The sequence below is a fragment of the Chanos chanos genome, chromosome 3, assembly GCF_902362185.1.
Source record: "Chanos chanos chromosome 3, fChaCha1.1, whole genome shotgun sequence".
Lineage (NCBI taxonomy): Eukaryota > Metazoa > Chordata > Actinopteri > Gonorynchiformes > Chanidae > Chanos > Chanos chanos.
The window spans coordinates 28,084,403-28,112,189 of NC_044497.1; the positions used below are offsets into that span (position 1 = coordinate 28,084,403).

Genomic DNA, 27,787 nt, shown 5'->3' on the forward strand with positions numbered 1-27,787 from the left:
ACATCTGTCACCACAGACACCAAATATATATAATATATATGAATTTACATATTTGCTTTAAGGAATTTTTTTGTTGTTGTTTCCACCCATGGCTCCATAGGAAGGGATCTGTGAAGGGCAGGTGAGACTCCTCATTGGCAGAGAGGTGAGACAGTGAGTGACTGGATTTGTATGACTGTGTGTGTGTGTGTGTGTCGCTGTGTTTGTGTGTATGTGTGTGTGTGTGTGTGTGTGTGTGCGCATGTGTGTGTACACTCAGGGGTATCAGTATGTGAGAGTAGAGTCATCCCATTCCAGCTGCTGCTGTCTGCTGGCCCCCTGCTGGTCCTCTGGTTCTCCACCTTCCTCATCCTCACTGCTCTCTGACTCGGCGCTGGTGATGTCATCCTCCTCTTCTCCGTCCTCACTCTCCTCCTCCTCTTCTTCCTCCTCCTCGCTGCTGTGCTGGTCCTCATAGGTCTGCTCAGGAAAAAAAAAAAAGAAAAGTCAGACAGTGAATCTTTTGAAGCTCTTTATTGCATTATACATGAAGAGACGTGCTTCAGAGGATTCATTTAAGAATTCTGCAGTCTCCTGGGAAAAAAGAATGGTGCCATGACTGCTGAGGAAAAAGGAAAAAGAAAAACAGCTATCAATAAAGAGCTCTCTGAGCTTCTGATAAAAGCTACTTTCGCCAGGCTACAATGTGATGTGGATATTGTGGAGAAACAGTAAATCCTCTGAAACAAATTTAGTGACCTGAACCACAATGTTGCGTTTGGAGCCGGTTTACGAGTGTCTGAAGTAGGGTGTCAGGCAGGTGGTTGGATTCACGTTGTGGGTATTCATAGAGTTGGCACTGTGGCTATATGTGAGCCTGTGAAGTGTAATACACTACCTCCATAGGGTTGACTGTGATGGTGAGGGCAGAGTCGTCCCAGTCCATCTCGTTCTCTTTGCCATTCTCCTGGTCTCTCATGGTGCGCTGGTGGGCGGCACGGATACGAAACACACCCAGGATAATCATGAAGACTAAGAAGCTCACACATACCACTATGACAATGGTAGCAGCACTGGGAACAACTGTGGCGAAACAAGAGAGAGAGAGACAAAGGGGGGGGGGTGTAAGTGCAGTGGGTAATCCCATTTTTGGTACAGTTCAGGCGAGAGTATTGGACCAGTAAAATTCTGTAAATTAGGTTGCGGTGAGACTCCTAGGCCATTGACACAGATGTTGAGAATGGCATTCGCATATAATAATCCTCCAACCTGCACCATTACAAAACCCTCTCATATCTGCCCCACTTTTTCTAATTGACTTTAAGCCACAGAAAATGTCACAGTAAAGACACAGAATTTGAACAAGTAGGAAAAAAATTAAGCAGATTACCAGGTTTGGATTAACTCTAATGAGAGATTAGTAAAATAATCTCTCGGAGGCATTGTAGAGAAGGAGCATGGAGTTTCCAAATCTGCAGGAGGAAGGTGGGCTGATATAAATGCGAGTGAATGAGAAGGACAGGTTACCTGAGGCCTGATGAGCGTTGACCAGATTGTGTCCAGACAGGTCCACAGAGGCGTGCTGTACCGGGTTAATGAACTGTGGCTGGACCATGGCGTTGTTGGCATGGCCCATTGGGTTGGCTGTGTGGATCACATTGACCTGAGAATAAACATAAGACACAAAGACACATAAACACAACTCCTAGATGACTCCTTACCAATGATCGGTCTGACAACGTAAATGCTATATTGAAGTCATCTTGTTTTCGAGCAAGACTGCAGTATAGTATAGCTATTTATTCATTATCCTAACTGAAATCAGTCTGTCAAAGTATCTAAGGACAGTAGCAAAGCATATGACCAGACTTTGTTGTGTGGATTAACAGAACGCTCAGCTGTACCTCGACTTTGAAGTCGTTGCTGACGTAGCGCCCGTTCAGTTCGGAGCAGACCAGTTTGAATTTTCTGTCAAACAGAGCTTCGGTGTGCCAGTTCCTATAGCGGATCAGGTGCAGAACCTGTTCGTAGTTGGCCATGGTGTTTACACCTGAGGAACGAGTGAACAGAGAAACCATCAAACAGAAATCCAAAAAACCTGGACTACAGGCGGTACCTCCAAGTGCAGTGTGAGGCATGGTTTTATTGTGTGGGTGAAGCTGAACAGTGTGAAGCAGGAGAACCTCACCGGTGATGATGAGGCCCACGTTGGAGGAGCTCATCTCCAGACCTCTCTGCTGAATCTGAGCTAGATCCACCTCCAGACTCTCATGTTCTCCGTCCAGGTCATCGCCAATCACCGTCACCTCACACGTGTCTAAGTTATGCATGATCTCCTCAGATACCACCGTCTCTTGCACTGCGCCAAGCAGAAAAAAAAATTCATCAGATCTTACACATTTTTATTTTGATTTGTTTGATGCATTTTACATGAGTCCATTCTCAGTTCTGACCTTGCTCTACTTCATTTTTTGATGTGTGTGTATTACTGAAAAAAAGATAATCTTTCACAATAATAGTTGATGAAATGTTTTGTCACATTAGAAAGAAATCTTCAAAATATGTGGATCCACCACACATTTATGAAGTACATACATTTATGAAGCTAGCAGGCGAGCAAAATTTCTGACACTGTCACCCAAATAGAAATTTCTGGAACATCAGTGTAATCTCAGCTGTCTCTGAGCTGAGGCAATTGCCATGGCCCAGAGTGAAATCAGAGAGCGGTGTAAAACTAGTCTCCCCTGATGTGCCCTCTGTGCTCTCCAGAGCCACTTTGTCTCCCTCCCCATTTTTCTCCTCATAATAACTGTGACAGATGGTACAGCTCTTACTCCTCTATCCTCCCTCCTTTCAAAGCCTCTAATGACCCCACCCTTCTCTCTCTCTCTCTCACACACACACACACACACACACACACACACACACACAGTTTGGCTCTACAGTTACAATACTCTACATCCATCTCTGCATGGACATACCTGTGGGGTCATCCTCGCCCTCTGGTTCAGCCTCGGCCTCCACCTCCCGGGTGATGGTGCTGACGATGCGAAGTTCGGGGAACAGGGTGACGCCCTCGGTGCTCTCGAACTCAGCAGCACCGCGGGCGAAGTGGTCGATGCCGCTCAGACTGATCCTGGGTTCCTCTGGCTGCAGTACCATGACGTAGCCCTCAGCATCGGGCACGGTGATGCACGTCTCCTCATTAAAGCACCTACAACATGAACCAGTCCACAGTCACGCCCCTTAGCCTTCACAACTCAACCTTATCCTGCCAGACTACCCCATACGAATGATGAAACCAGCAGCGTAGTATGTACTGGAGCTTTGGCAGATCAAACTGATCCAAAGACTGATTTCTATTTTCAATCAGAATTGAAGAGGAAGTTCTAAATTTATTTTTGGTGCCAGAGAATTGCTAAAGAGCAGTTGACAGTGAGAGAAAGAAGTTTTTAGACACTGACTTGACAGAGGTGGTTACACGGAGATGGCGGATTCCTGGTGTGGGGAACTGTCTTGAGTTCAGGTAGGAAATATGCTGCATGACCTTCTCAAAGCTCTCAAAGTCATCTCCCTCCAGACTGAGAGACGACTGGTTTGGGTTAAACTCCACCTGCGGGGAAAGACAAAACACTACCATCATTAATCAGGTCAGTTCTGTGACTCATCACCTCAGCCACAGTGGGAGCAGCAAAGACCTCTATTCTCTTTCCTTTTTTTCCTCTCTCTCTCTGCAGTATTCATTATTCAAAGTGTTATTCCAAGTTTTTAGAATATGCAGATATTTCATTTCAACATCTCTGAAAGACTCTCGCTCTATAATCCAACAATTTGTAAATGGGCTCATATTTATACAGTCCGACTTTCTTCATTTCATTCATTCATCCATCCATCCATCCATATGTCTGTTTGACGTGATGTCCCCCTCCAGACATACCAACCCTTGCCCTCACCTTCACGGCTGACGCCACCTCCTCAGGCAGCTGCACGTCCAGACCCTCCTTGCAGGTATACAGACAGTCGATCACCTTCTTGTTCTCCAGCTTTCCGGCTCGGATCATCAGGCCGGCCAGATTGCCTTTGAAGTACTGCGCCATGCGAGCGTTGCCACCTGGACGAGGCAAAGACAGAGAAAAGTAGACAGTGTCAGCCTGGCAGACTTGCCTGGCGGCCAGGCGCTCCAGTGACTCAAGCATGCCATGTCTGTGCATGCAGCCCAAATGAGTGACGCTCATGCGGGTTAGTTGAGCTGCTCGGTGGGGTCCTGGGGGCAGCCCCTGGACATAATGATGGATGATGTGCTACAGGCCTGAGAACTCATGCATCACTGCTATACGATGGTGCCACAGACAGTAACCGTGAATCATGGGTAAAAAAGAAAAGAAAAAGTCATGGAAGTGCATGGAGGAAAACTCAAAGAGGGGTTTATGGGGTTGGAAAATAGGAAATGTATCCACACGACAATAAATAAATTCATTACTACAATATTACATAGATTCATATACATATATAATCTAAAAGACAAACCTTTTATTTCTCTTCTAAAATATTTCTAATGCTCTTCTATCCTACTTCAGTAAAGACTCAGAGTTAATATGTTGAGCACACATTTAATATCTCTCCATTCTCCAAAAATGGCTGTAAATGTCTCCAAAACATTTGACACAATGACATTCACAAGAATCTCATTTCAAGGTCCCACGGTGATGCTGGAGAAAGAGCTGCGACCTCCTTGTTGTTCCAGTAAGCTACTAAACAGTTTTCTTGGCACCAAGGGCAGTCTGTGAAAAGTGAGGCAGACAAAATACTGCCGATACAAAAGAATAATACTGTTGCTATAAGGAATAATGCTACAGTCAGCAGGGAACACTGCCAAACGCTGAGTGTAATCCAAAATGCTAAGTTCTTTCTTGCATATTCAATCGCTAAGTGCCTTGTTCTGCTGATAAAAACTGATAAAACATCGTTTGTGGATTTAAAAAGAGGGGGGGGGGGAAGAAAAGAGGAAATGTAAATGAACAGAACATTAAAAAAAAAAAAAAGCAGGCAGAATGCACAGCACAGAAATCTCATTAGGATTATCTCATGCTGAAACGTGTTATGCAAGAAAACAATAAAAGCGTAGTTTGCATAGAGTCCCTGTGCAACTGCAGTGGTGTGTGTCAGCTGAAGAGGGATTCTATGCGTGTTTGAGTTAATATACACGTATGAATGAACATATGGGAGCAATTAGGGAAAGATCTGGGCAACCTGTTACAGGCTCTGAGACTGGCTCAGTGTCATTTTCATGTCCTGAAAGCTCTGTAGAGGTGAGACAGAAGAGTAAGGAAAGACTGGGACTTGGTTATGTTAGGAAAAAAGAGCCTCTATTTGATTTTAAAACCAGTTCATGCACTGCAATCATTTACTGAGTGCAATTATGTCTAGTTTAAACGCCTTTGATCGATAGAAATTGAACTTCTACCATCAAACCGCTAGTGCTAGGCTTTTGACTGAACGTGAACTACACATGCAAAACAGTTCTTCTCTAACAGAACACATACTCACAAATATTATATTGAAAAACTTGGGAAATACCATAGGATTGGCATTTAACTTGCTCAGCGAACACTGATTTTCCTAAAAAGGAAAAACTGAAGATTACGTGTGGACATACCTTGCCAGCAGGCACCAATGGTAAGCTGAGTTTCAATCTTAGAGGCGTGTAGGGGGTAGTCCTCGGTAACCAGGAAGGGTTCAAAGCTGGCGCCGTCCACGAACAGAGCGACGGCCGGGAACTCAATGTTCAGCACATAGTGATGCCACTCTTTATCGCACACCTGCAAAGATACGGCCGAATCAGCGCCGCCTGCATGCGCACACGACGCTGTCTGATATGCCGTCGCTACGGCAACACTGGCACACGATCAAACACTGCTACAGCTGACTGTATGTGTACTTTATCTGTGCCACCTCTCTTCAGATTTCACTTATTTCTACTTTCATTTCCAGTGGTCTGCTTCACATCTCACGAAAATAGTCTTGCTTTTCATGCTGGCCTACCTGACTTTATTATGTATTATATTTCAAACAGGCAGTCTGACGGAATACGAGATCAAAGGGCCAGCACTGTGCTAGAGGAAGAGGAGAAGCTTTGGTGAAGCTTCCTCTTCTTACGGAAAAAAAAAAAAACCCAATTCTCCCAGGATTATGCTCTCCCCTGGAACCAAAAATTTATCAGGGGCAAAGATGTAACTTTCCTAAAAATTTTCCAAGTTTAAAAACACTTTCTGATTATGAATGTAAAACATTTTGCCACAGTGAAGTGACTATAAAACACTAACATTTTTTTCAGCAGAATCCAGTCTAAATGCAGAATGTGTTTCTTTTCCATGCACTGATACAACACATTTAGAGGGTATTTATGTAAGACTCATTTTCACATAACGAAAACCATATGTACTTAATATATAGATTTGTGTATATTTATTTATACCACAGTAAGTAGCTCATTCATGTGTCCAGCCAGACATTTCAGTCACATTAGTAGCTATTCAGACTGAAGTACATTCCATAGTGACCTCCAGGTAAAAGCAGAGAGGATGTGAAAGAGCGTGTGTTGACTCACTTGATCGAGTTTCCAGTGGAACTCAGCGGGTTTGTAGCTGTCGGACTCTGTTGAGTCCTGACGCAGCAGTAACACCAGGCGACAGTTGTGCACATACAGGGAATAATGGTGTCTGTTCATCTCTGAAGGGGAGACAGACAAAAAAATGTTACGGATCAGAAACTGCAGAGACACTGCCAAAGTGGACTCCAGTGAGACTTTCCTAGAGTCCGTAAACCATTTTTTGTTACAGCGCTCTAGAAATTTAGTTCATGCAGTTGTATGGGAATGTTAAGTGCCACGCCGAGACAACAAATGGTGGCTTTGACCCTGCTTGTGCTCAGATGAGAGAGAAACGAGTTGTCCCTGCCACGTTGGGATGTTCACATGATGTAATCCCACTTACATAAGACCAAGTCCTCCGATGAAAGAGCTTGGCTTTCCAAAGGCAGGGATTTGGGTTTTAATGACATGGCCGAGGAGAAGGAGGGTTCAGACATACAGGCATGTGGAATCCCTTTGACATTTTATAACTTCTCCTGGTCCAATAAGCTCAGCGGAGATTTTACAGGAAGGAGCAGGAGCAAGGAATTCAAGTCATAACAACATGTTTAGACCTGAGCAATGTGACAAAATCAACACTGAACTAGACGTTTTTATGACAACACTAAATCAAAGCACTTGTTGAACTGTACTTCTATAAATGAAGATTCCCAAATAAAGACACTCAAAAATGACATACACCCAACCAAGCTTCTCCAGATACGTGGCCCTTCCTACAGACACACAATACATTTTCTGATCTCGAAGGTGCTACTGTTCTCCTCAATACTGAAGATGTTGTGAGCATTAAGTACCTGTCTTGTCCGAGTTGCAGAGGATGGTCTCTTTCTCCCTGCCCCCGGGGCCGTGCCTCATCCACACTGAGATGGTGAAGGGCTCCCTCAGGTTGGTGCTCACCACCCCCTCTGGAACCTTGATGGCCTGTGTTCCATTGAACTCAAACACCTGGTCGCTGTCGTGGCCGTTGTCGGTGGGTAGGCCGACGGTCCAGTTGGCCGTGTTGCTGGGCGCTGGGAGAAGCTCCACCGTACCAGTGCTAGCACCTGAATTTACCAAATAAAATGTGATTAGCCACAGGGAATGAGAGATACGACACAGATTTCACTTACACATACTGTCTGCGCTGAATTTACGGTGAAATTCACGCATAATCCTTGCAGTGAACACAGTGCAAAATAACAATGAGAATGATAAAAAAATGGATAGCCTTTGGATAAAGACAGAAAACTAGAGATTTTCAGGGCATTAGTGAAAGGACCGATTAAAAAAAAAAGTCATCTTCCAAAACGACTTCTTTCCTCAGCATTTACTGTGCTCGTGGAAGGATACGGTTTTGTGCGCTGATGATGTAATAAAGGGAACAGACAATGTAACATCCTTAGACTGTTTTCAGTGGCTTAGTACCACTCACCGCACAGTTTGTGCAGAGACTTCTCAGAGTACGTGTCTCTGTCGCAGCCTTTTCCGATATGATTGGTCTCCAGCTCGATGCTGGCCTGGATGGAGGTGATTGGCTCCTCACAGGTCTCCAGACGCATGCTAGGAAACAAGGCCAGACTCCCTGTTCCTGGCTCATATTCTATTCTTTTATTAAAGCCTGTCCCCAAACAGAATAAGAGAAATTAGAGTCAGCTCACTTAAAGCAGCAGTCAAACACACACACATACATGCACGCACACATGATGTGTGACTGTATCATGTGTGACTGAGTGATCACTGCAGTTTACTAGAACCGTCCAAGTTGCACCATCTGAACCTTCCAGGTTAATGCATTCAATGCATAATTATTTTTGAACAAAGAATCTGTGTGTCATCATTCATGCAAAGCATGCAGATATTATATTCTGACTGGAGAGTATGTGCTTCACCGGAGCTCATCAATAAAGACATATTTGGGTGAAAAAAATCACTGACACCAGTCACAATAAGCTCTTATTTGATTTGACTCTGGATTCTTTTCTAGCTGACAGAACACCACAAAAAGAATTTGCCATGTTAACAGGAGATTGAGTTCTGACCGTTACCTTGCCAGCTTGGTTTGCAGGTGGGTTTGATGTTGATTTTAACAAGGACGTCCTCAGAGGCACGGTTCTTCCCACAGTCATAGGCCGTCACTGTGAGTTTGTACATGCGCTCCTTACTGTAGTTCAGCTTCTCGGTGTTCTTGATGTTGCCTGATGGGGTCGAAAGAAGAATGAAAACATCTCCGTGGGAGAACATTCCTGTCGTACAGAGGCAGTAATGGCTACAGCTCAGAGGGAAAAAAAACCCTCAAAAGCACAGCTGAGCGAGTGGTCAATACGGTCACTAAAGTCAACAAACAATCATGCAGTTACCGAGAAAATCATGGCTCATTTCAATGAGCACTTCAAGGTGACGAGTGGCTACATCAAAGTCAAGAGCCCTGACAGACTGAAAACGGATGTTTGTTTGCACAAATCAATTTCACCAGCACATGACTGAAATGTGCTTAAAATCAACATGACTGTGGATCTGTATATAGACACATATATTCCTCAGGACTGAATTTGAATCACTGTATGAGGGCCCTTTGGTGACACTTACCGTCCTTGTCGATGGTGAAGGGCACATCAGGGGTGACGATCTCGTAGCTGCAGATCTGACTGAACTGGAAGGAGCAGTCAGCATCCACAGCCTCCACCTTCAGGATGCTGTCGTATTTCTTGCCCTCGATGACAGTGGCTTTGTAGGACTTCTCCTTGAACACCGGTGAGTACTCGTTCATGTCATTCACTTGGATGTGGACAGTGGCCCTAATGGGAATTAAAGAGTAATTATTAAACTGAAATGCAGAGAGACAAGAAACTCTTTAATGATGGTACTGGCTTATTAAGAGGAATGCAACTGTTGATTATTAACAGAATATTTTGATATGGGATAGATATGGGACATATATTTTGATATCGACAAGTCATGGATCCATATTTCAAAAGCAAATATATCACTCGAAGCTAAAATGAACATTGCTGTAAGCTGTGATTTGCAATTGGGTTTCATGACATATTTGTGCATTAATCATTAAATGTGCTAAAAATTTCAATCAGCTCATTGTTGACTTACTTGTGAGATTTCTTCATGTTGGCTCCGTCGGGTCCTTCTCCACAGTCGTAGGCCTGGATGGTGAATGTGTGTTCCTTCTGCAGCTCACAGTCCAACTTCTCTTTGGCCCGGATCACGCCCTCTCCCGTGGACTTATCCAGAACCACGGCCTCAAACGGGACGTTCTGCCCGTGGATCCTGAATCCGCAGATCTCCCCTGAACAAGTTCACAAAGGGCAGGACAAACAGACTCAGTCTAGAGGGCTAGAAAACTGCAACTGCTGCTCATTAAACCAAAAAACAAAACAAAACAAAACAAAACAAAACCAAAAACCCACAGTAAAACAAATAACACACCACATTTAAACAGGAACCAGCAAAAGGTTTGGGGGTTTTTTTGTGTGTTTTTTTTTTTTTTTTTGGCAGCCAAGGGTTTGGGCGTTGGGGAGGTGGGGGTCTGTGGAAGAAGGCAGAAGCACAGTAAAATGGGTGAGTATTCAGGTGGTTGGAGAGTTGGACGTGAGGAAAAGAAGGTTAAAGAGGGGGGAGGGAGGGAGGGAGCTCACTGAGTGTCACATCCAAGCCACTTGATTCACATTGCATCCAGTCATGCAGCAAGAAACTCAGCAATATGTGGACAGGCATTTCACAGGAATACTTTCACAAATTATGAAAGTAATAAATAAATAAATAACTAAATAAATAAAAATCAAGGAAAGAAAAGAAAACAAATTAAACTATGATCAGGTAGCCAACATTTGTCAGATACCTTTCAACAAACTGCATCTGTGCACTTAGAAATACCACACTATCAAAAATTATAAAGCTGATTTTTGTCAACAGCAACAGAAACGCGAAATCAAGGTTAAAATGTTAATTAGATAAAAAGAGCGATGATGAAGACATTGCATAATGAAGTCCAGTTCCATATTAATAATTCTGTTAATAGCTTCAAAACCTTGGAAAAAAACAACAACAATAATGAAGTCAACAAAAACAACAACCAACCAAACAAACAAAAAGCCCTCTGCATGTGAAAAAGAAAAGAAAAAAATCTAGCTTTTGGCATGAAGGTAGTCTTCCTGTGTAATGTTGTCTCTCCCACACCCTTTAAGAAACCCAGAGAACAAAATCGTAACAAATCAAAACAAACGAAGCAGGAGGTGCTCAAACTAAAGCACTGGATGAGAGCTGGGGTAAGAAATATCACTTGCTTGACATCCACATTAACACACCAGCAGCCTCCATGCTGTGACTTGGATTAGTGGTGGAGAGAATGAGCACCAGGGATAAGATGAATTACACACAGAGTCTAAACACAGCGAGTTTGCATTATGTAACAATCTCAGCTTCTTGGTTTTGCTCTCATCACCAGGAGAAATTTGGCCCCTTGCGAGAGTACGTTAAGTTTTTTTCCTCTTTATGTGTGTAAATGAGTTTAGCGTTTTTACTCTATTTTACTCAAACCCCAGCACCAGATATAACCGTGCTTGTATACTACAAGACAACGACTTGCCATAGCACTTAAAGAAAATGATCAACAAGTAAATTTTACTTTAAAAGGTTAATGGCATGAGTGTTAATATCACCATGTCTGATAAAGCACGGTAAAATGTTGATGCCGCCAAAGAGCACTGGGTTTCTTAAAATGAAAGCTTTGGAACTGAGCTTCGATTTCCTTTTTTTGTGTGTGTGTGTGTGTGTGAATTTGCACACAGCTGCACATGGTGCTATGTATCTAAATCAATCATGGGCATGTATGCAGTGGCTGAAGCACTGTTAGGATCTGCAAACTACAATGGATGTCTCATGCACAGATATTTCTAGATTCACTTAGCCCCAAAACCACACTTTTCATCCAGTTATTGCTTTCGTAATTTTTTTTTCCAAAGAATTTTGAAAGGGTGAGAAAGAAAAAAAAAAACCAAAGTGAAAAGAAAAAAAGAGAACTGGGTAGAGATTACAGAGCATGACGGAAGTTTCTGTGTGAAGTGCCAATGCCTTTTGCGTTAGTGGGTTAATAATTCAGATTACAATGCAGTAGAAAGAGCCCATCATCACCTTCTTTGGTGAGGGTCACCTCAAAACTTTCTACAAGAGGGGAGAGAAGATAAAACCCAGGTCAGTCAGAGAAAGGATAAGATTCAGAGATTACAAACAGAGAGAGAGAGAGAGATAGAGAGAGAAACAAGTTTAATTGCACACCATACACAAGGCTGAAAATAGGCCAAGGTAACTGCGTTTTTCACAGACTGGTATAGATCGGTACTTATCGATCCCTGAACCATGTTCACCTGTCCATCTTAGGGCAGTGAGAAATGCTTTTTTTGTTGGTTTTTTTTTTTTTTTTTTGCATGAGTTAAAACAACAACAACAAAAAAAAACATTCTCACTCGCACCATTAGGAAGGTAATAATTCCAGCCTTGATGCGTATGTGTGCTGTGTGAAGAAGTTAAGCAGAGTTCAGTTCCACATTCAGAAAGCTAAGAAACAGCAAAAAAATCAGAGGACGCTTCCATTTTCCATTGATACGGCAGAGAAAGAACAATAAAAAAAAAAAAAAAGCTTTTCAGCGGCTTTCATATTTACATTTAGACGACATTAATTCAAGCAAGACATTCACATGTTCAAAAGACTGCTCTTTAAATGTTCAAAGGATGCATCGGAACAACCTGGGTAAGGAAGCAACAGCTGTAGTGGGTGTTTTCTTGTCAGAACAGTCGAAAATCCTTACTAAGGAATTACAGCATCACTTTTCTGTTCCAGTTTTTTCCCCAGCTGGGTCTATTTCGTGGGCCATGGGGTAAAAGTACTCTATTCCACTGCGTGAGCAGAAGCACTATGTGGTAGAGGGTTCTCTCTTTTGGGTTAGTTCTGCTTGACTGAGCGTGTACAGGCCAGTTTGCCCCCTTGCTTGGCCTCAGACTGGTTGAGCTGTCCACCCTGTTTTCACGTCGACAATTAGAAATGGATTTTCCATTAGAGCCTGCTGTTCAGAACAAGTCATGCAGCAGTAGCAGCTTTGTGCCTCCTCTGTGCCCCCCCCACCAACCCTAATGACCATCTCCACACAATTCCAGGAACCCCCCTGCTTCAGCACTCCTCTAAACCCTCGCTCTATAAGCCAGCATTTCCCATCAAGCTGAAACACGATGACTATCGATTCCAATTCACTCCCCCTCTCAGACCATGACACTGAGAGCAAAGATCAATGACGACTACAACAGAATCTGATACATGAATAAAATTAAAGGTTACTGATACATGTGTCCTCAATGTATGAGGCTACTTTTTAACTGTTTACTGGGCTGTTATTTTTATTTATTTATTTATTTTTAATGGTAAAACTATAGCAATTGAGTTTATAAGGTCAAATTGCTGGTACTTATGGTGCATCAGAAGCAAACGTCCAGTGTAAATGTTTGGTTGGTACTGAAATTGCTGCATATGGGAGCCTGTCCTTTGACTGCCATCCAAGAATCCTGACTAGAGTGCATTGCATCTGTGGTGGAGATCAATGCTTAGACTAAGTTCATTATATTCTACTTGAGTATCAATCATAAACCTGACATAAGTTTGGAACAGATCCACGGTCCTGTATAACTTTTCAGAAACTCAACAAATCGATAAAAAAAACCCTCAAATGACCCCACAACAGAGAAGAAAAATGTTCTCCTCTAGTCCATTCGGACATGGGTAAACCCTTACCATGTTCGAACATGGTTTAGCGTTAGCCTTAGCATTAGCATGTGGCCTGAATCACGAGTTTGTGTACCTCACTCATGGCGATGGTGTTGGACAATCAGGCAAGAAAGGCTTAGCTGGCTTATTTTTAAGCCTATCGGGGGGCCTCCTTTACACAGTCACCCACAACACAGAAAAACTCACTCCCTGTTGCAAAAGTCAGTATGGCATCAAGCCCTGAGATAAGCAATTGCTGATTGGGGGGGGGGGGGGGGGGCTACAGACAGTACATTACTCACTCATATAAGCATATGACACCTTTAAAGAGTACAAGGGGACGATCATAAAGCAGAGATATAGTTAGCTCGTCTAAGTTTCAAGCTAGTCATTAAAATATGTGTCTACGAAAAGTGCAAATTCTATGTTAAAGAAAAGGCACTAGCCCTGGCTAATGTCCTCTTATCAAAATTTAAAAATACCACATCAAAAGACATGAAATGATTTTTTTTTCCTGTAGGATGGCTGCTAATAGGTCAGACCATGAGCAGCAGGGTGCCATATGCACGGTGTATTGAGTGAGCGCCGCGTGTGCTAAAGCTGGGAGCAGTCACAATGCACCACAGCATAAAGAGCTTTGAAATCAGGCCAAAGCAAATCTGCCAGTGATTAAAACAGGCCAGAGCCAGAGCTAGTGCAGCACATTCCCTTTAATAACTGTGCTTCTCACAGGAGACAAACAGAGTAAGAGGAAATTTTAATGATCTTGATCTGAAACGATCCCCTAAGTGTGGGGACCGACTGTCGGGAGACTGCGAAAAGTCGTTAAAAAAAAAAAAAAAAAAAAAACAATGAAAGATTTATGATCACGATTTTCTTTTCTTGCTGTGGTCGTTAAGTATGGGCATATCAAATAAAGTCATTAAATTTTAAAAATAACTAAAAAAAAATGTCATCACCTCTAAGAAATTGATTCATTTCTGCAATAAATTTAATCTTGCAAGTTGCAACCGATTTACTGAGTCTTTTGATGTGTTTGACTCAATCCATTTCAGAATGTTTTGAATTTATCCCTACTTTGGGGAGACAGTACCATTGAGGCAAAGTATATGAAAGATCAGAGAGAATATCCCTAGAGCTCCATTAAATTTTACTCAATTTCTGTACGAATATTTGCAAATGTATTTAATTGTAAAAAACATCCATTTTAAGACCATCTATGAAACCATGGAGGGTATAACAAAAGCTTTGAATCCTTTTCATTTCAAAATTACCAACATATTACAATATCAAAGGACCCAAAGCAATGACATCGAGGCATGAAAAAATATTTATAAAACTAGTGTCTGACTGCAATGTATGCTGTTTGTACCCTATGGATCTAAATGCAAACACATTTCTTTAAACTGTGAAGACACATTCGGAATCATCATACACTCAAAGCCCCACCTGAACAAAAGTTCCTCATTGTCCTTGTAATCCGAAAAAAAAAAAAAGAATAAGAAACCTACATGAATCTTTTGTAATCATTTACTGGTGAGAATATGTTGGGATTTCTTTTATTTCGGGTTTTTATAAGGGGCACACTGAGGCTCTGCTCTGCTTTGACTCAGATGTCTTTTCTCACTTGAAGGCTCTGGGTCGTTGTCAAAAATAACACCGCGGCAAAAGTCACGTCTCTTTACCACACCAATGAGAAATGCTTGGGGAGAAGAGAGGTGATGACTCAGATACATGGAGAACATTCAGGCAGAATGACGAAGCAAAATGGCGGATGGTGCCTTTGGCTACACAGCTGGTAGCTGCTTCCGCTTACCGGCATAACGGAGCGGGGCATCTTTGTCCAAGGCGATGAGCGGAGGGTCCAACAGGACTTTGTCATCATTCTCCGTCACAATGCCATGATATGTGGTCTCAATCCATGGCTTATGCTTATTAACTGGATAGAAATAAAAAAAAAAAAAAGAAGAGAGGTTGATCAGTCATTTTTCAAGCTACAATAAACAGTTGATTACAATGCTGATTACTTTCAAGCCAAAATAAGCAATAATTGACCTGAAAATGCAAAGGAATTGAATTATTCAAGCACTTACATGACATCTTGTGGAGCACAACCAAAATAATCATTATAAATAATAACTGACCCAGAAAATACAATATCTGTTAATTGTTCAACATCACACAAACACACAGATTTTCAGGCCGCGAGCTTGCCGAGCGGCAGTGCAGTGGAGCGGATGCCTGCGTCAGACAGCACAGGGCGAGTCTGTGTGTCACTGGCCTTGACCGAGAGCACAGACTTCTGCTCAGCTAAAGAGCAATGGAGCAGCAGTAAGCACGTCGCAACAGTCCGTCGCAGCCATCAGCCGCAGAATGCACTGCAGCGTCAGTATCAGGAAAAGCTCCGTCAGAAAGCAGAGACTGCTCACTTCTGCAGTATATGTATGTGTGCCTGTCCACTTCAGCAACTCTCAGGGAAACCGGACACCACTGCGGTGATGATCGCATTGTTTGCGCCACTGACGAATGCTAGAAACGCAGGGCTTATGGGAAAATACACTGGAAAACCAGGTTTATCTGTTAGACCATACATAATTTTGACTGAACTCAGGTATGGGAACAGATCCTAAATGCCGATAAATTTTTATATCTAGGATACCAGTTGTGGCCATCACTAAAAGGACATTCTGGAGAACAGTAAAGGATGAATGGTCATAGACACGGTGTCTGTGTTCTTCTCTGTTGCCTCCAAGTTCCACCTCATGGACTCGCAGTGTTTTGGCAATAAAACCCCACTGGCCTGTTGCCTCAAATGGTATTCAAAGTTTAAACTGCAGTTGAAATGAATATCGGGTGTCTTAATCCCTCTTTACATTGCCACACTGACAGGTCCTTTTTTTTCCCTTCTGTTGTAAGTGACAACGTTTGAGTACAATATAGGCTTACCCCAGTCCAGCTGTGAGCATGAAGACATATGTCTGTCATGACCATGGCAAGAATTCTTGAAATAGAAAATTGTCTTGACCCATGTTCAAGATCTCTTAAGTGTTGAGACGAAATGAAACAAAACATCTTGATCAAGGCTGCATTTGTTAAAGTCAATGTGAAAAAAAATGCGCGTTCATTAACAGTCAGGTAATCAGGAATAGCCACCAGGGAATAGCTAAGCCACAGCTGCTCTGGTGGGCATGCATGAACAAACCCTAGTTATGATTTTAGATTTACGAGCTTAGATTAATGTTCACATCACCTGCAATTTCATACTCACCCTCAGGTCCAGAGCTTCGTAACTGAGGCTAATAAGGGGAGGTTACATCTTACTAAATGACAGAAAAAAATCATCATTGTGCCTTTATTCACCACGGCACGTTCAATTTCACACCCTTCAGAAAATGCCATGCCTGATAGCACTGTTATCGTGATACAGCCCCTCCCTTTGTAGAATCAACTTCAGAACGGTGAACAATGACAATACAAAGTCAGCAGCTAGCTAAAGGACATGAAGACAGAGAGATAGCCAAAACCTGCGATCTCTGATTCGTAAACGGCTATGAGTAAAAGGGCTTTTTTCTTCTTTTTTTGCAAACAGTGTTGGTAAAGTACGTGATATTGTTTTAAGGCTGCGTTAATCTGGCAGAATATGAAAAGGCAGTTAATCTGGTCTGGTAAACAGTGGCTTCCTTGATTTAAGGTCCTAAAAACGCGTGGTTCGCTGTTCGTGTGGAGACGAGCGACTGTTATCTGTTCACTAAGTCAACACTGAGCTGGCTCATAAATCGCCTTAGCAACAGATCTCACATGACCTGGGGGACGCTGATGCTGCTTGTCTCTGGACAGATTGCCAGACCAGACTACCAGCATAATCTGCTTTACCCTCCAAAGTTTGTAAAACCATCAGGGCTTGGGTCTAGTTAAGTCACATGCTTAAAGGGTAGACGGGGACAAATTTTAATTTCTCGTAAGCTTGACTCATTAGGAGACTATTTTCATTCCCCTCATCTGGAAGCAGAATTTTTCATTCCTTTTGCTTACTCTATTTGGACAGTTCACTTTATGACCGGACTTTTTCTTTTTAACACATGACAACATTCAACAAAACTACGAAAACTGATTATGAAAAAAAAAGCATCTCGTGTTAACTAAGGTGTGTAAGCACACTGTACTTTTCAAATGGAAATAACAATGCTGAGTTTTCTGGAGTGAAGCACTGAACTGGGGTGGATTTAGTTGATGCCTGGATCAAACAGTTAGTTGAATTGAAAAAAAAAAAAAGAAAAGTTTTGGCTAATTCAGAACATGCCACTTCCCTAGTACCACAAGGGTAGTGTAGTATTTGGTGAGTTCCAGGATTAGGGGTAAGAAATAAATGAAAGATATGATGGATCGATCTTCCCTGTAAACTCTCAAACACATAGACACACACACACATACACACACACACACACACACACACACAAGATGTTGTGCCAAATGTCCATAACTTGTTCAGTTTAGAGGATGAAATTCATTTGGGAAGCCATGTGTGTAAGTCACGGTGAGACCTCGAGAGAAGACCTCAGAGAGACACAGTATCAGCAGCCTCTGCCAGCCAGAGGAAACAAGCCTCTCCCCCACAAAACATCTGTTCTCCGCTGGCAACACTCACAACTCCATGTGTGCGCCAAAACATCCACCTCTTTCTAATTAAAAGCACATTTGCACCGACAAAATTAGAATAAAACAAGCTGTTTTTCTTCCTGAAGTTTCTTACCAAGCATTTACAACAATTTAGGGCTCGGTAGAGCACTAATGGCTGGTTATTATCATTATTAAGAGAGTGATTAGACTTGAAAAAGGGATGGTGGTTACATGAGATGGAGTAGAAAACAAGATTACTGAAAGAGCTCTGATGTGGTTGATATGAGAAATCTTACCACCCTAGCACAGACCATAATCCAGCGCACCAAGGCATGGTGTAGCTAGTCTATTTCACATCAAACAGGAGAAAAAACACCTGCAGTGTAAAGTACTATCATTAACTTCAAGAATACAGACAAAGCACCCCGCTCATTACATTCCCCCACTCCCACAGAGAGAGACATAAAACAATATGCAGTGGGATTGGAGTTATGACAGAGCAGAGACCATGTGTATAATTCCTCTTCTTATGAGACCACAACTGACACACAATATGAAAAAGCCCAATATGAAAAAGCATTTGATGACAGTACAAACCATTACCTCCCTAATGGGCTTCCGTAAATAATGACTCTTGAGCAATCCCGGCCGTACGCTGGGGTAAATGACAGAAATGGCCTGCAGTCTTCTTCTAACCTCATCGCCATAATGTTTAATTTGTTTATCCTTTGTTTAACTGAGACTGAAATCTCCTTTTTAACGAGACGACCAATCAACAGAGGCAGTAAACACACCATCATTAAAAAGACAAATATACAGAAGTTAAAGTAGCAATAGCTGTAAGTCAACAATAGCAACTAGGCAGGGAATATTCCATCCAACTACAGGGCTAACTTTTACCCTAGTAAGACAAACAGAGCTGACCATGATGAAACAGCACTTTGAGTGAAAGAATTCATTGTTTACTGGCTAAAATATACTCAGCAGTGTCTCACATAACATGAGATTACAGGTGTGTAACTCAGAAGTCACTCTGTGTATCAGTATAGCAACTGACACGTACTGGGACCATAACATTGATCCAAATATCTGAACTAGATAATAAAACTGTTAATAAAATAAATAAAATGCAATAAAACTGTTCTAACATAAAGTCATCTTACTCTTCATTTAGACAACTGAACTAAAACTCTACTGCACAGTGGAGCATGACAAAACCATAGATAGAGGAAAGGAGGGAAAAAAAAAAAGAAAACACGATGCAATTTTCATCCCAACCAAACAATTAAAAACAGCTTTTCCCAGTACGAAATCGTAGTCTGATAGATGTTTCAGATCAGTCTGTTTGATAAATGAATATGTTTTGTGTAATGGCACTTGCTGATTACTCCCATTTAGGGTTAAATATACAAATTAGGCCATTATTATGCAATTAAATCTTTATGGAACCTTGCAGACTGAAATGAAAGTGCTGATGAGAAAGCGCGGGGAGGAGACATGGATGGCTTAGAGCAAAGCCACATCCAGTCTGCCTCACTGCATCTAACTTATGATGGAGGAGACAGAGAGATCGTCAAACAGCACGGTTTTGGGTGTGTGTGAGGGAGAGGGGGAGAGAGAGAGAGAGAGAGAGAGAAAGAGGATGATAAATAAGCCCCTAGTGCCCGCAGGAAGAGGAGGCAACCAGAGCTTGACTGCCCTACATCCCACCGCTAACTGCTATCCTCAGCATTCCAGTCCTCACGTCACTCCCCAAAGTGAGACAATGCCTCCAGTCACTCTCTGTTCCGCTCCCTGTAACCTAAGACAACAAGCTGCTCGGCCGGGTCTGGCACATTCCGCCTCGGGTCCAAACCATTTTCACATAATAAAATGTCATATAATCAATGGGCCAGATCACTACAGTCTTCTGGGCAGACGGCATGTACCACGCACAGGTGGGGGGGGGGGGACCAGCTCAAATGCCAGATCCCAATTCATGGGCATCCAATCCTGTTAGCCCTCATGTAAAAACCAATGACACTTAATCCTATAATGGGATGCTTCTGTTTCATTCACTCACAAGGTCATCGAACAGCAGAAGACTTTAACAAAGAGCAGCAGCGTTTTCTCATATGCTCGGTGGACAAACTGAGCTATGAGGGCCTGCAGTGACAAAGAACTGTCAAACTTTAGAGGTCTAGTGACTGTACTGTGTGATTCAAAATAAACTGGAGCATTTTGACAAGAGTGTGAGATTCTAGGAGTGAGTGTGTGAGTGGTGTGATGGGCTTACGAGAGAACGAAGAGAAAGATAAATTCTAAGAAAGAGCGACTGATTTGATTTAAGGTTATTTTTATGTGTGTGTTTAAATGAGGAATGCAGAAATGGAACATAATAAATCAATTATTTATGTTTATGTCTACTGCATGTCAAATAGAGGACTAAATTTCAGGCCAGCAATGATTTCGCATCTTCGCAAAGTGTTTAATGATAAGCTTAAGGACCACAAACTTTTCCTGTAATTTGGGAATGAATGCACCCACGGCCAGACTATTTAAACAGTCGCCCACAAAAGGAAACGGAAACAATGAACCTCATATGGGCCCAGTAACCCTTGGGAGCATCTTTGTGGTTGTAACCACACAAAGAGCAATTTCACATGATCCTTTTATTGAAGCAAACCTGTAATGACATTGTGATTCTGAGATTCTCTGAATGTGTGTGTGTGTGTGTGTGTGTGTGTGTGTGTGTGTGTGTGTGTGTCAGAGTGAGCTTAGCCGCGATCACTAAAGAGAATCAGTTTTGAGGGAACATACTGAGATTTTTACACCAGCTGTACAGATTTTGTCCCTCCACTAGAGCTGGGTCAAAAGCCCTGTGTCCAGAACAGGGAGGAAAGCGACAGGCTGCTAGGCTGTTGCCAAGACAACACATGTAAAACACATGAGGGAAGCTGGAATAAGGCTAACCCATCAGAGTACTGTTGGCATCCTCAAAGTACAGACAACGTACACTTTAAACATCAATGTGTCTGACGCCACTTTCAGTTGAACTTTCTTTCTTTTTTTTTCTTTTTTTTTTAAGCCCGTCTATCTCAGCAGAGGCAAGGCAACTTACCACAACAAGGGCAAAAACAAATAAACAAAATTAAATAGCGACACATCGTAACACGCTGCTATAAAAGCCCTGTGTGTTAAAGTGTTTCGTAGACATGTCTGATAGATTTAAATGGATTGGTGAACGACTGCTATTTCCGGTCAGCGTGGCACTGATACCAGGTTGTGTGTAATCACACTCCAAGTGAGATCTTCCACAGTCTCTGCCAATTAACAACTTCGACGCCTCTCGGTTGACACCTTTGGCGCTAGCAGGGTGTAAGATCTAACAAAGTCTCAAGTTTCTGCCTGTGGTTGTTTAAAAAAAAAAAAAACATGTTGATGATCTAAACCTTGACTGGTATGGTAAAGTCTTACTCTTGATGCCCTTATGCTGAAATGTGGTTACGTTTCAAAGTGTTCTTCAAAGCAATAATCTCTCCAATGACACATCCAAATTTGTCAGTGTTGTTTGATGTCTTCACCAAATTGAAAGCCTTCCCGTGAGAATAAGTGAGACACAATAGACCATCCTAATCTAGCATTACAATGGACCGCCCACACACAAAGCACCCAGCACAGACAAGGGAGGCCACACCTTTAAAGAGAAGAGCATGGAGAAGTTTCTCTTTGTCCTCAAAACTCTAAAAAGCTCTTTAAAAAAAAAAAAAAACAGCTCTCAGTTTTTCTACTCACCAACCTTCACTGCAGTGGTCAGCTGAAAACATGCACACTTTCTACTGTGGAACAAATAGGAGTAAACACTCTGCTCCTCCGCTACTGATACACCAGACTGTTACATCACTATCAGATGACTAATCTGTGATAATTGTGTGAGCACTTTGGAGAGAAAGCCTCTCTGTTTTTACTGTGATTCAGTGGCCAAGTGTTTGTAATAGTCACGACTTTTTATAACGTATGAAAAATGAAGGCAACCATGTAAAAGGATTGAAGGTTTATTTACCCATTTAAGTGTGTCGTTGTATTGACGAGCAGAGTTAATGTAAGCCATGATGTGTCCACTGTCAAGATCATACACCACACTTCAGTGTTTGCACTGGAACCAAGAGGGGACGGTGCCTGTAGAAGCAAGTCTCCTCAATCACAGGGCACTGACTGTTCACTGAAGTCTAATACCCTCTTTAGACAAACCTGGGCCTGGGGCCTCCCCTTACCAAAACTTCCCCTCACCGCTGCAGGCAGGCAGGCAGGAAGGGGGTCCCTGTGTACTCAAGGAAACGTTTGTTTGTCCACTACGCAATATCGCAACACAGACAACAAGCTATTCCCATTTTCAGAGGGGGGCGGGGGCAGGGCGGGTGTAAAGGGGTTCAGTCCTGGGTCTGAGTGAAGCACACAAAGGCCCAGTGAGAGGGAAAGTGAGCCCCCCCCCACCCCCCCGGTCCTGAGCACAGAGCTGGTTTTCATGCCTACCTGTGGCTGCGGTATGGAACAGTCCATCTGCAGGTAATGCCCTCTCTGGTTACCTCTTCCCATGGAGACTTTCACAGAGAAAGCACTCAAAGGGCTATATTACTCCTACTAACAAAGACATCACACACACACAGGGGCACTCCCAATGTGATATAGACTATCTGGAGCTGAAATATAACCACCTGATTATGCTACAGTTGCTTTCAGATGCGGTCATCGTTAAAGTCGCTTTGTGACTGAAAAAAAAAAAAAAAAAAAAAAAAACTTTTCTTGTTTGCCCTGATGCATCACTACACAGTATTTGCAAAACAGTTACTGACGCTAGAGACATTTTTCATTCGCCCCTCTCAAACATAGCCATTTCTTCCTGAGGGTTTTCCCGCCTACATTTCAGGCATTCCATTAGTCATATGTGGAATCGTCCCCATGTTTTACGTTTCTTCATGTTCCCACCAGAGTTCTTTTTCCTCCTGAAAGGAAAACATTGTTCTTAATGAACACAGCAACAACCAGAATCACATCCTTGAGTCTGAATGAAGGCTTTTGTTTTCACAATGTCAATGAATCTGTACGACCAGCTGACGGCGTTTCCAGCAGGCCGACATCATGTTTGGAGTCCACTGACCTATTCTTGACAGATCATTGCCTCGATTCAGTGGTCAAAAGGACAGATGAAATAAGAACTGCAGCTCCAGCGCTGACTAAGACCAAATCAAATCGGTCTCAAGGCCTTAAAACCCCCGCATCGAGAACAAAACAACGAATTAAAAACCGAAAAAATAAAAATAAATAAATAATCAATAATAATAATTTAACAGGCAAAAACACTGTTCTGATATTTTAATTTTGAACACACTCCTTAGAATCTGAGCTGCACAACACAAACCAGATTCTTCAGTTCACTCTTCCAGCCACAGTGGGAGCTTTGTGACGCTCTCATTCCAGAAAAGCAGCCCTGAACTGTGGGTCAAGACACCCTTTGTTCCTCCGAAACTGAAATTCTATGAATAAATAGAACAACAAAACCGGCTACACATACAGAGCCACTATATTCATCAAGCAAATAATTTGTGAAAAAGGAGAAGGAAAAAAAAAACAAGGTTATCTTAGCTGAGGACAAAAAGATGTAAAAATGTTTTTCTTCAGTTAACAGAGGTGAAAGAGTGGTATAGCAGTTGTGCTTTAATGATTACTACTTGTATGAGCTCCACAGGGTAGAATTTGTTTTCATATTTTTTCTTTTACTTTCGCTTTACTGAAATCTTCCTAAATGTCACAATTATCTGCATTACAATCCACCATAGGAAGAAAATATTGGATTTTGTACTTTTGGAACAAGGCATCAACATGAACCACTGCAATATCTCGTCTTTGTCCAAAGAACAATGAGTGTGCTGCTTTCCCCTGAGAGCTAGTCTGGTCAGCTAATTTTATCCAAGATCTACGCTGAGTGCATTCTATCCTCTATTGTTCAGTGAGACCTAATGACTAGCCTGCAGCCTGCAATCAAACTAAACCTGATCGAGCAAAACAGAGTGACATTATTAAATGTGCTTTCAGTGCCCTGGTCATTAAAGTACGACTCTCTGGTCACCAGTAGGTTGTGTTTTGAGCATAACCATCGGTGATCTGTACAATGAAGATTTTACTTGTGTTTAGTATGAAATACAGCTCCGTAAGTGACACAGACATTACACAGAACTCGGCTCTAAAAAAAACACAAGCAATGCATCTGACCACGGGGCATGAGCATAGCGCAAACAGTTGTTTCTATCAACAGTTGTTTCTATCAAATTTGTTCTAATTTGGAAAGTTCCTCGGGGCTTAAGAGATCAATAAGTAGCCCAAAAAAACATACCAACATTGAAAAGCTGTTATACCAGACTAATCTGGCCAATTTGATCACAGCAGTGCCCACCCCCTTTTTTTTTTAAAGTTACTATTTCTGCTTGGTCGAATTTCCGGTCCTGCGAGGGAAAGAGAAAGGAAAACTCAGTTTGAGATAAATAACATTCAGAAAAGCTCCCCGTCTAACTGCCATCTGCCACTGGCGGCCATATTGCTAAAACGTAAGCCCATATCAGATAATTCCTTCAGCCACATGCCGTGAAGAGAGCGCAGCCTCCTAACAATCTATAGTTGTTTTAACACAAAAGAATCGGAGTTGCTGTCCAATAAGATCTCTACTCTTTGTTTCAGTTGATATTATGCCCTGAGGTCACTAAATTCTTTCAAAGCAAACATTTGTAATCAAATAAACACCCATATTTACTGACAAAATCTAGCATTCAGAAGGTATAAAACTCTTAGCTTTGCATTTCAAATGAACGCAAGTATTCTCAAAATACCCTTTTATGTGAACTGCAAACATAAAAGAAATTTGATCTTTGATTCATTTATTCATTGACAAATAAACTTGATCACATGAAAAAACACTAAAAGTACTAAACTAAGTAGTAGTACTAAGAACTTGGCCTGAGAATTCTACTATAGGTTTTCATTAACATCACCCCCACTTTTTCACCATGAGGCCCAAAGTTAATAGGAAACTCTCAGGATGTGGTCACAACAATTTACAAAAGCACAATATAACCAAATCTAATGGCCTAATTCCACTAAAGTAGCCCAAAAACATCTCACTTGCCTACAGAAAACTGAACAATCACACAAATTTCATGGTTATAGGTCATTCTTAATGCTGAAAAGGGACAATAAATAGCACAGATTTAAGAAGACACATGCCCTAAAATATATGACACAAAGAAGGAGAGTAAAGAAGTGCAGACGTGAGGTTCTCACGTGTACCTTCCTGATAACAGCAGGGAAGTGAACAGGTGTGCTAAAGCAAACACACTTGGACAAACACAAGAGAACTGCCCTGGAAAACAGTTGTAAGCCCCTGATCTTCCCCAGTGCCAGGGGATGAGAATGAGCTGTGAGAGTCTCATGTCTTTCACAGAACACAGAAACCTTCAACAGATGTAGTTCAGTAGATTTATTTCAGATCAAAGCAGCAACTGGGTATGAGAATAACAGTAAATAATTGTGTATGTTAAATAACCAGGACATCCACATGATCACCTTTGCATATTCACATATCTGCCCTTATTTTCATTAATATTAGAGTGGTGTCACGATGCGTGGTTTTCATGGGTCAGAATCCACTCTTTGATTTAGCACAAGGTTGACAAAAAATATATTCTGAAGACTTTCTGTTTAAACACCCACATAACGACTATGTCAGTACTAAAGGCAGCGTGACCTTTTCATTTCCAACCTGCGTGTCAAGGTCTGTAACAATGATCAATTTTGTCTTGACATTTATGAATTCGACACTTCACTTTGGAAAAGCCGTGAAACAATTAGTTAATTATCCAATATGCTGACTGTTGGCCTCTGGTCACGCATTCCCAGCTGCATCACATGGCAACAACAAATCATCTCAGAATGTTCTCTCATGTAACTGACGGGTTGTGTTTAAGCTTTGTCCGATATGTAACTCTTTTTCTGCCTAAACGATCAATCATTCGTTGAGCATCTAAAATTATTTGACCCTTGTTCTGAATCCAACATAGAGTTTCATTTTCATACCGAAAATGGGTGTGTCAATTCGTGATTAATTCTTTCAGTGTCTAAGTTCGATCTTATGAGTTTGCTCTCACATATCGTCTTTGTGAACAAAACAATACAGGCAACTTTGCTGCGTTCGGATTAGGTACATTTGTGGGTAGAAACTATGTCGACCGAACGGTACAGAGAGACTGATTACGTATCACTGGACAAATTGTCTTTCTTCATAGCGTATCCCTCTTCTGTGACATTGCTCGAGGAGACTGATGGTGCACCTGCAGCGATGTCGTTTAAATGCACATTTTATCTTCAACTCCCTGATCATGATATACATGAATTTTAAATCACTCTACAAATAGTGTTCTTGAGTGGATCTGCAATGCGTATAAGACTCGCTTCTGTACACCGTGTTTCAGATACCTGAAGTATTGTTGCAACAAACAACAATGCGAAACAAATGCGAATGAACGTCACCAAACACGGGAGTAATATCAGGATAACCAATAGGCTTAAAATCGGGACTGCATTAAACGACTTTAGCAAAGCATCAAACGGTTCTGAGCTAACCTTGGTATTTGGCCGTGGGGTGTTGGCGGTAGACTGTTGTTATAGGCAAGGATTGCCACCTAAAATAGCCATGCAGTATAAAGGAACGGTGGAAAAATGTCAAAGCATTACAAGACCAATTGCTGGTCATCTGAAAATAAGTAATTAAATCAATGAACATGACGCAATAGCCGCGGTTTAACACTGGCAAATGAAGTATATACATATTTAAACAAGATACTACGCTTGGGCGGCACGCGACAATGTCAGGCACGGATTCAGAGTAGCAACATCCATCCGGTCATTATGAACTGATCATCCCACAGTCTGATCAGATACACTGACCAGACATCTTTTAAGTATGATACATAACCATGGTTACTGTTCATCCGTTCGATTAAAATATGAAACCATAACATTTTTATGCGTGGATGGGTTTACTAGTCTAGAATGATCTAGCTAATTCATATCTGTAGCTTAAACCTCTCCTCTCAAAGCTTACCTTTGGCTGCCTCCACCGCACATAACAGTCCAAGGACCAGTCCGATTGCAGAGGCTAGAGGTTTATACCTACGGATCTGCATTCCGTATTTTTTATTTTAAAAACAATGAATGCTGGAATTTGGTTGTTTCTCTCTTTTCTCCCAGAAAAAAAAATAATGTTCACAATTTCATTTATAAAAAGTATCCAGAAAACGAATCTCGGCAACTGCGATCGTTCTAAGATGGCTGCCGCCGCCACCGTCGCTCTGTTATCCTCTTCAATCACCCTCTCTCTCTCTCTCTCGCTCGCTCGCTCTCTCGCAGTTTTGCAGCTGTATCCAACGGGAGCTATGGTCGAGTGACGTCAAAGCTGTTATTGTGGGACTGCTGGCTGCTGGTTTTGCACTGGTCAGAGACAAGTACACCTAGATGGAAGGAAGAGTCGCTAAGGCAGCCCCAGTTTGATTCAGCAGTATGATAATGATTCTTTTTTTCAGTTGTTTTACTAAGAAGGTAAGCAGAGGGTCACGGTCCTTTTCAAATATGCTCACAGATTCATTGCTCACGTGTCCCTCCGCTTTGCTAACATCATTACACTTGACACTACTGTGATAAAAATATATAAACTATAGTCGTAGATTTCCGAATCAAAATACAAAGTCCTAGTAATAAAATAAAGCAAATGTGCT

The 27,787-nt window shown here is 42.0% G+C and overlaps 1 protein-coding gene across 1 annotated transcript; it reads right to left on the reverse strand.

Annotated features, from left to right (window-relative positions):
* Window positions 1-264: 264 nt before the first annotated feature.
* On the reverse strand, window positions 265-27,199 carry clstn1 (calsyntenin 1). The gene is made up of 19 exons (XM_030768632.1): window positions 27,118-27,199; window positions 15,187-15,309; window positions 11,750-11,779; window positions 9,710-9,905; window positions 9,194-9,402; window positions 8,653-8,802; window positions 8,040-8,225; window positions 7,423-7,671; window positions 6,587-6,708; window positions 5,636-5,798; window positions 5,230-5,280; window positions 3,933-4,090; window positions 3,444-3,592; window positions 2,961-3,193; window positions 2,168-2,338; window positions 1,884-2,029; window positions 1,507-1,642; window positions 878-1,062; window positions 265-459 (listed from the first exon to the last, which is right to left on the reverse strand). The coding sequence occupies exons 1-19, from the start codon at window positions 27,197-27,199 to the stop codon at window positions 265-267; spliced, it is 2,934 nt and encodes a 977-aa protein (XP_030624492.1).
* Window positions 27,200-27,787: the final 588 nt, after the last annotated feature.